The 11,846-nt window shown below is 39.8% G+C and overlaps 2 protein-coding genes across 2 annotated transcripts; both read left to right on the forward strand.

Moving 5' to 3' along the window:
* Positions 1-1,047: 1,047 nt before the first annotated feature.
* Positions 1,048-3,245, forward strand: ccdc82 (coiled-coil domain containing 82). The gene is made up of 2 exons (XM_053339783.1): positions 1,048-2,048; positions 2,151-3,245. Exons 1-2 carry the CDS (start codon positions 1,536-1,538, stop codon positions 2,340-2,342), a joined length of 705 nt encoding a protein of 234 aa, XP_053195758.1. The 5' UTR covers positions 1,048-1,535; the 3' UTR covers positions 2,343-3,245.
* Positions 3,246-6,799: 3,554 nt separating this feature from the next.
* thap1 (THAP domain containing, apoptosis associated protein 1) lies at positions 6,800-9,447 on the forward strand. Its single transcript, XM_053339784.1, has 3 exons — positions 6,800-6,976; positions 8,093-8,285; positions 8,451-9,447. The coding sequence occupies exons 1-3, from the start codon at positions 6,906-6,908 to the stop codon at positions 8,853-8,855; spliced, it is 669 nt and encodes a 222-aa protein (XP_053195759.1). The 5' UTR covers positions 6,800-6,905; the 3' UTR covers positions 8,856-9,447.
* Positions 9,448-11,846: the final 2,399 nt, after the last annotated feature.

The raw sequence follows: 11,846 nt of genomic DNA on the forward strand, positions 1-11,846 counted from the left end.
TTTTGTGGCTAACAAGTCAGCCAGCAACACAGTGCAACATTATCATCTCATTGGCTTCATGCTTGTGTCCACCTGATAGACACAACATCCACTCCTATTAGCTGACAACTAAATATCTGCATCTTTAGCTGCTAAATACTCTGCTAAATTTACTTCACACTAGCTAGTAATTAACTTTGTTACTTTTTCCGCTATCCGAAGGGATGAAGGCTGCAAGTATAGACTGTACAATAAAAGAAGTTAAATGTACTGAAGTGTACTGAGGAGTTGTGGTTTCCTTTAATTGTCTTTGTTGGAATAAAGACAAAACATCCACTAAACGATAAGCTTCCTGTTAAGATACAATTAATCTATGGAGAATAATTATAAATATGTATAATAACATTGTGATTGCTTTCCTGGATCCACAACAAGTATGTGGAGTATTTTACTGTATTTTTTATTTTTGTAAAGTATTTTACTTTAAAAGTATTTTACTGCCTTAGATATCACTCAGGGAGACAGACTAAAATTACACTTCAAAGGAATAAAATGACACGAGGTATTAGGGAAAATGTTCAGGTGATGTAAAGACCTGGACTATTTTCAGATTTTAAGGAAAATTAATTTTTTAACCCTTTTACTTTCAACTGCGGTGGACAGCTATTCATACGCTGTTTTCGTATGTATGAAAGAATTTTGATGGCATAGTTACATTTCAGCCACCACAGTGGACACTAGTGCATCATGCCATACATCACCACTAAACCTGCAGTAATGTTTTTGATTGTAGATCAGTTGATTTATGTTATTATAATGTAATAGTATATCATTTGGTGAAAGAAAAACTGAAATTCTAATATATATTTTTTCATGCCTAAAGAGAAATTAAAAGAATTAGGAAAAAAATCCTGACTGATAATTCATGAATGAAGGGGGTTAATAGGAGAACATATTGTGATAATATCTTGTAGTAACCGTTCCGAGCCACATTCCAAAGGTGGCGGTAAAGCACCTTTGAAGCTATGTGCTAACCGCTATTAAACCACAGAAGAAGAAGCAGGACCCACAACAATAACACGCAGCTAGCAGCAGTGAGACAAAAACGCACTCATTTCTGTTTTTTAGGTAGTAAATATTACAGGACACATGCACACTGACCGCTGCTGTTAACACACTCGAACAGTGTCTCTGGTCAGGTGAGTTGAGCTGCTCTGAAACGTTTTAAACACAGAAACACACCGATGTTGTTGTGACGCGCAGACGCTAGACGGTTAGCTTGTGGCACTGTCCGGTGTGACGGTTTACCTGGTGACCATGTTAACTGGTGACTTTCTCGCATTTTAAGATGCGTAACGAGAGATTAATACGTCTCCTGAACTTACATAAATGCTGAGATACTTAGATATTAAAACGCATGAGTATGTATTTAAGAAAGGTTTAAACTACAAAGGCTTTTTTGTTTTAGGGAAGTCACCAGTAAACACGGTCACCAGTTAAAGCGTAACAGCGGTTTTGTTTCATGTCACTGGTCTCCGGACTCGAGCGCAGCAAACATGGAGAGCTTATACAAAAGGAAGATGTTCGCCTCGATGAGGAAAACCAAAGTGGACGCCTCAAAAAAGCGACAAATTGGCCTTCCCGCTTCTATCCTGGACGACAGTGACGAAGGCTCCTTCTCCTCCTCCTCCTCGGGTTCCCAATCCGACTTCCAGAGCTCCCCAGAGGAGGACAGCGAGTCTGGAGCCACGTCCAGTGATGACAGCCGGTCTGTGACCCGGAGGAAGCGCTCGTTTCTTAGACGTGATGACACCTCCTCTTCCTCCTCCTCCAGCACCGGGGAGGAGGATGATGATGAGGAGGAGAGGAGCAAGTCGAAGAGGTTAGTACAGCCCAAGAAGCGGAGCAGGCTGCAGCGACAGGACGAGTCTGACTCTGATCATGCAGAGGAGAAGCAGCGGGAGGAGGCGGAGAAGGCGAAGAGGAGGCAGAGACACAACAAGCTGCTGGCGCTGTCCCGGAGGATGAAGGCCCGGGTCCCAAGTCGTAGGAGGAGCCGCCTCAAGCAGGTAAACCTTAACCACCTGACCCCCAACACACACACTCTGTCCCCTAACTTGAGTTTAAGTTACATGATTAGTATAAAATTTAACATGTGTTTGTATTTTCAGGATGCGGGCGATGATGAAGATTCCAAAGAAGCTGAGGATGAGGCAGGCGGAAATAAAGATAAAGACGGAGAGAAAAACGGCAACAAGAAAGAGGCGGCAGGAGATGAGGAAGGAGGCAGAGAGGAGGAGGAGGAGGAGGATGAGGAGGAGAAAGACGATGAGGAGAAGGAGGAAGCAGAGGAGGAGAAATAGTAGAGAACAGAGGAGTTTGAATGTGAAAAACTAAATACTTTTAATCTGAAAAACTCTTGGTTTATATAGTTTTTTCCCTCCTGCAGCTCTTAAAGTGGAAAACAAAAAACACTAAAAGAGCTGGAGTTGCAGGTCATATCGTGTTGCTATAGGAACAGACGCTGGTGACATGCAACAATAAAAGATGCACAGAGGATTTGGAGAGCCTCGCCGACCCGTTACAGCGCATCCTGCCGAGGAAGGAGAGCCTGGAATGGGACACAGCTTTAAGAGAGGGACATATGGCTCCTGGAGGATCAGTGTTTGTCAGTATCTGCACCTGCTGACCTTCTGATGTGTCGAGTCCATCACCCAAAATACCAAATCCCAGACGATGATTTCAGACAAATGTCATGTCAGTGTTGAAGATTATTACATTACAGAATTAACAGTAATAAGCTGCAGCTTCTTCTCATATGTCATTTTAAACCAGAGAAAGCGACAGTTGGATAGAAATGAGAAGCTGCTGCTAATGAAGAACAGTGAAGAGAGATAAAAGGTTCAGTAAGAGATGCTTTAGTATTATACCTTAATGAATCTTAATGCATCCCTATTAAATATGACATTTGAGTTTGTCTACATGCACTTAAGTAACCTTAATACTCAGAGAAAGCAGGTAATACAGGTAGTTAGAAAAGGCATTTACATCCATTTATTGTAATCTAATTGATGTAAATCCATGTATACATGCAGCAGGTCAGTAGTCATGTTTCTGTCCAGCCTCAAGCCTTATTTTGTTATTTTTATTGTTTTTTTGTTGGTTTTTGCACTTGTGCATCTTAAATTTAAAGTGTTGCACATAACTATGTGTAAAAAGCTGATAGGAAATCTGTTTCTGTGTATACATGGCAGAGAAATCAGAGTTCTGCAGCAGTAATATACAGTCTCTCACAAAAGTGAGTACACCCCTCACATTTTTGCAAATATTTTATTATATCTTTTCATGGGACGACACTATAGAAATGAAACTTTGATACAATTTAACAGTAAATCTATAAGCTATACAAGCTGTACATGCATATCAAAGTTTCATTTCTATAGTGTTGTCCCATGAAAATATATAATAAAATATTTGCAAAAAAGTGAGGGGTGTACTCACTTTTGTGAGAGACTGTACACTCACTGGCCTCTTTATTATGTACACCTGTGTAATCTAATTCAATCCAATACAACAGCTCTGCTGTAAATTCTACATTTATGAACATTGTTAAGAATGTGATAATTCTACTACTACTATGTTTATTACTGAGGTCATAGTGGGTGATGGTGGTGTATTAAGGTGCATTATATTGAATGGTGTTCCTAATATTTTGTCCACTCCATTAACATACATCAGAGGGGCAAAATATTAGGAACAGCAGTCAATGTAAAGCACCTCAGTACACCACCACCACTTAGTACAACCTCAGTAATAAACATAAAGTAGAATTGTTACTTTTTTGACAATATTAACAAAAACTGTAAAATGTATAAACTTCATAAAAGTAGAATTTATATCAGAGCTGTTGTATTGGATTGAATTAGATAGTACAGGTGTTGCTAATGAAGAGGCCAGTGAGTAGTCCTCTAATCTCCTGCCTCCATTGTAGAAAACAGGGCTTTCATTGACATGACATTTAAGAAAAGTAAGACTACAGTTTATGGAAAGCCGACCGTAAGTTTCTTCAGTGCATGTAAAAAACACTGCATCATTTCACATGGCTTTTAACTTTTTATTTGATGGTCTATTGTTACTTTCTCTTTAAATTCAGTTAAGAGTATATGTTTAATTTTAGTGTCAACTAAACCTAACTCAAGGTCCATTTACTGGCTTTTTCCTGAGCTTTCAACTGCAGTCTTCTTCCCTGAATTGGCTCAGATATTAGAAAAAGAAAAAGAAAGAAAAGAGAAAAAAACAGCAAGTAAAGCTTGAGGCCAGGTTCTTTTGTCACGCTATTATTCTGAAGGGCAAAGATGAACTTTAATGCTTTGATTAATGGTGTCTTTTTTTGTATGAGGTGTGTTACAGCTGATCAGCGCCAACTTACACGCTAAATCAGCAGACGACACTAAAACAAAAGTGTTAGATCTCAGCAGGGACGCAGCGACTCATGTTTCACACATCACATCTGTCAGACATGAAACTGTAACAGACTACAAGTCCCAGAGAGCACTGCTGTAAGAAACAGCCAATCACAGGGAGTGTGGAGTAGTTGTTTCATCCCAGCAGTCTGAATATGACACGTTTGAACCTCACAGGTCTGGATGGACAGTGACTGCTGAGGCTTCTGGGTACTGTAGTATTTAGAGACATTGAACATACCCAACTGACAGCACTTTTTTCCCCTCTTTCATTTACTTTGTGTTTGAATAAGAGATTAAATTTGGACTCTGGTCCTGCAAAGCAGACATGCTTTATTTTTCTGTGTTGACATCACACACACACACACACTGATCTCGCCTCAGCGTTTAGACTGAAGTCAACCACTTGTACATTTTCTTGTAATGTAACTTTATATTTGTCACAGTTTAAAGGCAAAGAAAGGTCAGTATGTTCATGGAAGGTGCATCATTGTGAGGATTTGCTGCTTTCCTCTGTTTTTCTATCATTTTAAACTGAATATTTATAGTTTCTGTTGATCAAACACTGAAAAAAAAGACGTCACTTGTGACATTTTCATTATTTTCTCACGTTTTATAGCCTAATCAATGATTTGAAAAAAGTTGAATTCAACCACAGGCCCTGATTATCCCTGTTAATTGTCCCAAAATGTACAACTGCACACTTTTGAGGTGTGTCTGCTTTTGTTCATGTCTTTCAAACAGTTCATTAACAGGGTGAAGAGTTAAAATAACAGCAGTACAGTGTTTTTTGACTTGATGACAGGTGAGTTAGTGAGTGATAATCATTCTTGAATTTGGTAACAGTGCTGTAAAGAAAATCTGAGCTCAAATGTTCACTATCAGCATTTTCTGAGGACTTTCAGCTGCAGTAGTTATCATGTGACTATTTACATCTGACACTAAAGTATTAATGGTGTAGTTAATGTGTACATGTCCAAACTGAAGATATTTCAAAATAAGAGTCAGACTAAAAGAAACACTAATTTTACATTTTGAATTAGGGATTTGGACATAAATGCAGAAAGCAGATTGCAGTTGATATTTTGCACTCAGACGAATTTAATAAAATGTGGTCAGTCAGTAAATATTAACATATAAATGATAAATATTCACATTGTTTCTTTTCTATTTATTTGTTCCTCTCTAGTCTGCCAGTGCTGCATTCATATGCTAAAGGACAACCTAATCAGACATTTGCTCTTTTTTCATATTCCCTTGCTTCCTTCTTTCCTCCCTCTATAACGGTGCATTTAAGTGCAGTCATACAGAATAGGAAATAATCCCTAATTGGAAGTTGATTTTTCAGAGGTTTTACAGTCACATTTATCAGCCTGTGATAAAGTGGACTATTAGGAATGTTTTTTATGTGGAGTTTGTTGTTGAGTAGCAGCTTCAGTCTGCGGCTGCTACAAACTCAACATACACAGTATTTAAGAGCTTTGTGGCCTCTTCTGCATCTTTTAATTACTGGCCTCAGTATGTTATACAGTAATGATGACACACACACACACATACACACACGTCATCCTTGCATACAGCGGTGTGTATTATTTGTTTTTGATTGTATTTCTGATCTTTTGTTGGTGTAAAAGCTCTGCAGACCAACCTGCTTGGTTGTAAACACCTCTGTTATTAATAAAGTTTCTTTCTTTTTTTGGACAGTGAATTTTCCCCCGAAAATCATTGAAATGAGAAATAATGTGCTATTTACATGTGTATTCCAGTGACAAACTAAATATCATTGTTTGTACATCCACACAGCTGACCAACTGTGAAAATATTCAGAAGTACAGTATATAAAATACATGATATATAACCTTTATGGTCATACTTGTCTGTGGTATCAGTGGAAAGTGTAATTACAAACCCACTGCAAGTTCTTTTAGTCATACAAAATACTGAAGATAGGTACATTAACACTTCACATCATTTTAAAGTACAGAGGCTGAGTCGTGACTAATTTGTTTACACAAATTAATAATTTGAAGCAAATAGTACTTAGTTTGTGCTTTGGATTGAATGAGTGATGAAATGTCTGCCAATCAGAGCTGATTTTGGCTTTGGGGGTGAAACAGGCATGGCAAGGATGGGACTTGGAGGGGATATAGAATATATTTTTTATTTAACCCTTTATTTATCTTATTTAATTTCATTTTATTTCATACTCTCTACATCCCCTGGCACAGTGTGTGGCAGTATGCACATGCAGTTGGCTTTGCAATCTGCAAATAAAAGGAAAGAAGAAAAGGAAGAACTGATTGGTCCTGATTGGTCATGTGACTGGAGCGTGCCTCCGCCATCATTGTTAGTGGCAGTGAAGCTTGTATGGAGGAAATGGAGGAACAGTAGCGGAGCACCGTGGACTGTGAATGCGTGTGACAGTGAGTGTCGACCGGGGCGGCAGCAGCAGCAGCAGCAGCCATGGTTCAGACGTGCTCAGCGTACGGCTGTAAGAACCGCTACCACAAAGAGAAAGACATCTCCTTCCACAAGTAAGCTCTCTGAAACTGCGTGTTGACTAACTAGCATTAGCTGTCCCAAATGTGATGGATAAGCACTATGTTGTTCCTTACTGTAGCGTGGAGGGTGTCACTCACCAGCCTCCGTTTACCGAGCAGCATTTTTAAAGCTGTTTTGCTCATAGTCAGCAGTAGGTAGGTGTTCGAATTTGAAATTACACATTTAGTATCTATTGATTGTACTCGTAAATTCGGGTTACAGATAAGTCACCAAATGTCATTATATTGTGGTAAACTGACAGTCTTTTATCAAGTTTGCCCTTCGTTTGCGCGTCTCCTTTCGCCAAATCAACAAGTTAACAAGCGCCTCCCTTACAGTGGCGATACCTGAACATTCATGTTTAGATGTCAGTAAAACCTAATTTAATGACAGTTTCGCAGATTTGTATTATATGCCGAATTTACCCAGACATCATACACGTTATAAGTAAACACTTGTTTTTTATTCGACAGCATGTTTCGGTTATCCAGAACAACAGAGATGTTAAAGTCCATGAAATGTGAACGGAGTTTGGTTACAGTTCCTTCATGTAGCAGCGGCTTGTTGGCTGTCAAGCTCATATTAGCGTAGTCTCCTGCTGGAACAGAGTAAACATGTGGGAACCTGCAGGTGTGGCCATGTTACACGAGTTGAAGCAGACTCCAGTCTACTTATAAGACAAGTTACAGAGCAATAAGTGCTGGTTTTCAGTATTCTAAAGCAGCCTGCTGACTCTTTCAGTGCCTATGAGACGTTCATTTCCCTGTAAGATAAGCAAAGCAAGAGTTCCAATAACAGGTGAATCTGCTGCTGAAGTAAAGTGATTTTTATGGAGTTCTGTGTGGAGGACTTGATGTTTACTGGGAGAGGATTTCTGACTAACAGGCTTCAGCTAACCGCTTGTATATGAAATTGACTTCCAAAATAACCTAAAAGAATGATCTGTTATTAGATCAGCAACAATGATACTTCTCAGTACAGTATTAAATTATGTTTCTCTCGTCCCAAAAACAGTAAGCTTGCAGAATAATTTAAACAAGCGTAACTACTAAAAATATAAGATTCCTAAAAAACAGTATTCATATTGATTTCTTATCTGATTTTTCCAGGTTTCCCCTGGCACGTCCGGACATTTGTTGTAAATGGGTGGCGGCGATGAGGAGGAACAACTTCAAGCCGACAAAGTACAGCAACATCTGCTCTCAGCACTTCACCAAAGACTGCTTCAAGATAGAGTGCAACAACCGAGTGCTGAAGGAGAGCGCCGTGCCGTCGCTGTTTACCTTCAACCTCAGCATCAAGGTGAAGACGCAGGCCGCTCCACTGTCTCCTGTGGTAACGGCAGATAAAGTTATATTGGAATTAGCCATTGCTCTCCATACATAATTAAAGTGACAAGTGATTTCAACACATATACATACAGAAAATGTTTGCCCATAGTTAATCAGATTCTTTTCTGTCTCACAGGCGGAATCCTTGGAGGATGCCTTCCCCTCAGAAATCCACTTCCCTCTCGCTCTGCCTTTGACATCTGACCCGGTGGAGGAAGAGGAAGAGGAGTCCGAGCCCGGCAGGAGCTGCCTGCCCGACACCCGTTGCGACACGGCGTCGGTCTCCTGTGATCACAATTACACGGTGGAGGACTCGGCGCGGCAGAAGAAGCGCATCGAGCAGCTGGAGGAGCAGCTGGAGCGACTGAGGAAGACACTGAAGACCACTCAGCAGAAGTGTCGGCGGCAGGAGAGGCAGCTCAAGAGGTTGAAGGCGACATGTGAGGCGCCCAGGACTGTCCGCGAGCTGCCGGCGGCATTCGGCGAGGGGTACGTGATTTTACCGAAACACATCTACCACACACTGAAAGGCATCGAGTAACGAGGACGACGAAAAGGACGGACGGGTGTGAACAAGTCTCAGATCTGTGAACAGCAGCCAGGCAGACTGTTGAAGAGCTGCTGAGCAAGACAGCGAACCTCAAGATGAGAGCCAAAGGACTCCATTGTCCATGAACACCAATGCAAAGACGTAAAAACTCCAGCAAACTGCAACATACATCATTTTCTTCTAGTGTTTTCTGTTTGGACTGCAGTGAAACGACTTGAAGGGAACTCACTATAAATGAATAGTTCAACATTTTAGGTTTGGTTTTAGAGTTTTATGCTGAAACTAATTCTTGCCGAGCAACAGCGAGGTGACTCCCTGCAGATGTTGCAGAGGTGCCAGCCAAATGAACAAACAGTTGTTCATCAAAAAAATTGTTCCATATCTGTGTAAATGAAACAAATAAGATATAACTGTGGTGTAATTAGTGAGATTTATAGTTTGTCAGTAGATGTATTTTTGAATCAGAGCCAGACCAGCTGTTTCCTCCTGCTTCCAGTCTTAAGACACATGACATAAGAATAAGAAAGCGTTTGGCAAAATGTTGAACTGTAACCTGGCCTATTTATATTTGTCTTAAAAGGAAGAAAACTCCCAACACAGTGTGTGTGTGTGTGTGTGTGTGTGTGTGTGTGTGTGTGTGTGTGTGTGTGTGTGTGTGTGTGTGTGTGTGTGTGTGTGTGTGTGTGTGTGTGTGTGTGTGTGTGTGTGTGTGTGTGTGTTAATACGGCTGATACTGGTCTTGCCAATCAAATTTGGACATTGCTAACCTATACAGTGTGTCTGTTTGGTTATGAATACAGCATAAAACTTTCATCATTAGTGACATGGTGATAAATTTAATAATAACACCTTTTAATTATTCAGCACTTTTCAAGGTACTAACAAAAGCAATAAGCATAAGTTTAAAGCATCCTAAAAAAAGCAAAACAAAGAAGACAAGCACACTAGAAGTGCGAGGTAGCACACATTTCATTTATTTAGAATTGAGTTATAATGAGGAGGCTGTGTGTGGAAATGCTAATGTGTAATTGAAGCTTAATTCACTTGTTCACTTGATTGTCTGCTCTATTTTCTCCATCTAACACTTCACAACAGTTCTGACAGGTTTGCCTACCCACCCAAAAAGAAACCTGTGTGAATTTTAAATAACCATAGTCATAACTGAACTAACTGAAAATACTCTGTTTGGAAATTTTAAAACAACACAAGCAAAATGTATGTATGATCAAGTTATTCTCTTTGTCTGCTACTGATTAATCTAGCTTTTTTTTAATGGCAGTGCTGGAGAAGCAGCAAGTTGTGTAGGCGATGTGCACATCCAAAATAAAAAAGCAGGTGCTGGACCATATAAGTAAATCTTTAAAAGCAGAAAAAAGTCTGCACACTGCAGCTCCCAAAGCAGGTAACATTGAATATGATATCACAAGTAATGTTTCAAGTTCTCTTCTGTTCTTCTTTACACTACAGAGAGATTTGAGTTTTTTTCTCTCTCTGCAGCCCAAAACGACACTATGAGAGTGAACCAAAACAGTAAAGTTGCAGTTGGACAGCTAAACAATGAGCTGAAACTCTGAACTGTTGAACATACAATTAGTCATGTGATTCATCCTTAATGATTATAATTATTCTTAGTTATAGCTGCATTGGGCAGAGATGAATGTATCTGTAATGTTATTTAAAGGCATGTGTGGTTAGTGGAGTAACTTCAGTGTCGAATTTATCCAACATTTCTATCAGCGAGACAGTAATAATAACATTTTACTATATTTAATTACTGAGACTTTGGAACATGGTGACGTCTCTAAAACGGACCACAAACAAGCAGTCAGAGGATCAGCAGGGTTAGCGTTTTAATTGTTATTGTTTATTTGTATGTATTGGCACACCAACGTTCCTGTTTCTCCTATTTCAGATAATAGGCTGAGTTTGCACTTGAATTTTGAAAGGAAGCAGTAGAGGAAGTACGTACAGAAAGCTCCAACGTCACAAATCAATCACATTAATATCACAAATTAAAATCAGCTTATTGTTCACACTGCTTTTAAACACAGTTATATCGTCTTTATTATCTCAGTGTCTAAATCAGACATTCTAGTTTTTCACTGGCTTTTCTTAATGAAAATGATTTATTAAGTTAGTTATTTCATTTGAATCCAACTCAGTGCTTCATGAAACCAGACAAGCTCTTCATCTGGAGTGGAAAGAAAAGCTGCAGTGACACTTTAGGCCAGCAGGTGGTGATATAGACTGAATGTCAGTAAACTGACCCAGCATCCTCACTTGGAGTCTTTAACAGTCAGTGAGCCAACAGGTAAAACTGTGAAAGTGAGCCCACTTTATTAAAATGTGGACATGCAGCACACCCATATACACATGAGCTATGTTGAATGACACAAAACTGCTTGAAATGTGTATAATGATGTTTGGAGGTGTATCCCACAGTTCAGCAGGTCTATTTTATTACATAGCAGTCCAGCTGATGGTTGTGATGAACCTTCTACACTCATTAACACCAAGGAGTCAGTCATGAGGTAGATGACCTGCAAAATCCTCTCAGTCAAAGGATTCATAAGATTCACATCCACTGGAAGGAACACAAGACCAGGAAGACCATTAACAACATAAAGACCATGAAGACCATTAACAACATAAAGACCATGAAGACCAGGAAGACCATTAACAACATAAAGACCGTGAAGACCGTAAAGACCATGAAGACTGTAAAGACCATGAAGACTGTAAAGACCATGAAGACTGTAAAGACCATGAAGACCGTAAAGACCATGAAGACCGTAAAGACCATGAAGACCATGAAGACCATAAAGACCTGTCTCTTCTGAAAACACTTACTCACCTAATCTAAACCTCTCTCTCTCTCTCTCTCTCTCTCTCTCTCTCTCTCTCCCTCTCTCCCTCTCTCCCTCTCTCTCTCTCTCTCTCTCTCTCTCTCTCTCTCTCTCTCTCTCTCTCTCTCTCTCTCTC

This window comes from Scomber japonicus, chromosome 19 (assembly GCF_027409825.1).
Source record: "Scomber japonicus isolate fScoJap1 chromosome 19, fScoJap1.pri, whole genome shotgun sequence".
NCBI classification, from domain to species: Eukaryota; Metazoa; Chordata; class Actinopteri; order Scombriformes; family Scombridae; genus Scomber; species Scomber japonicus.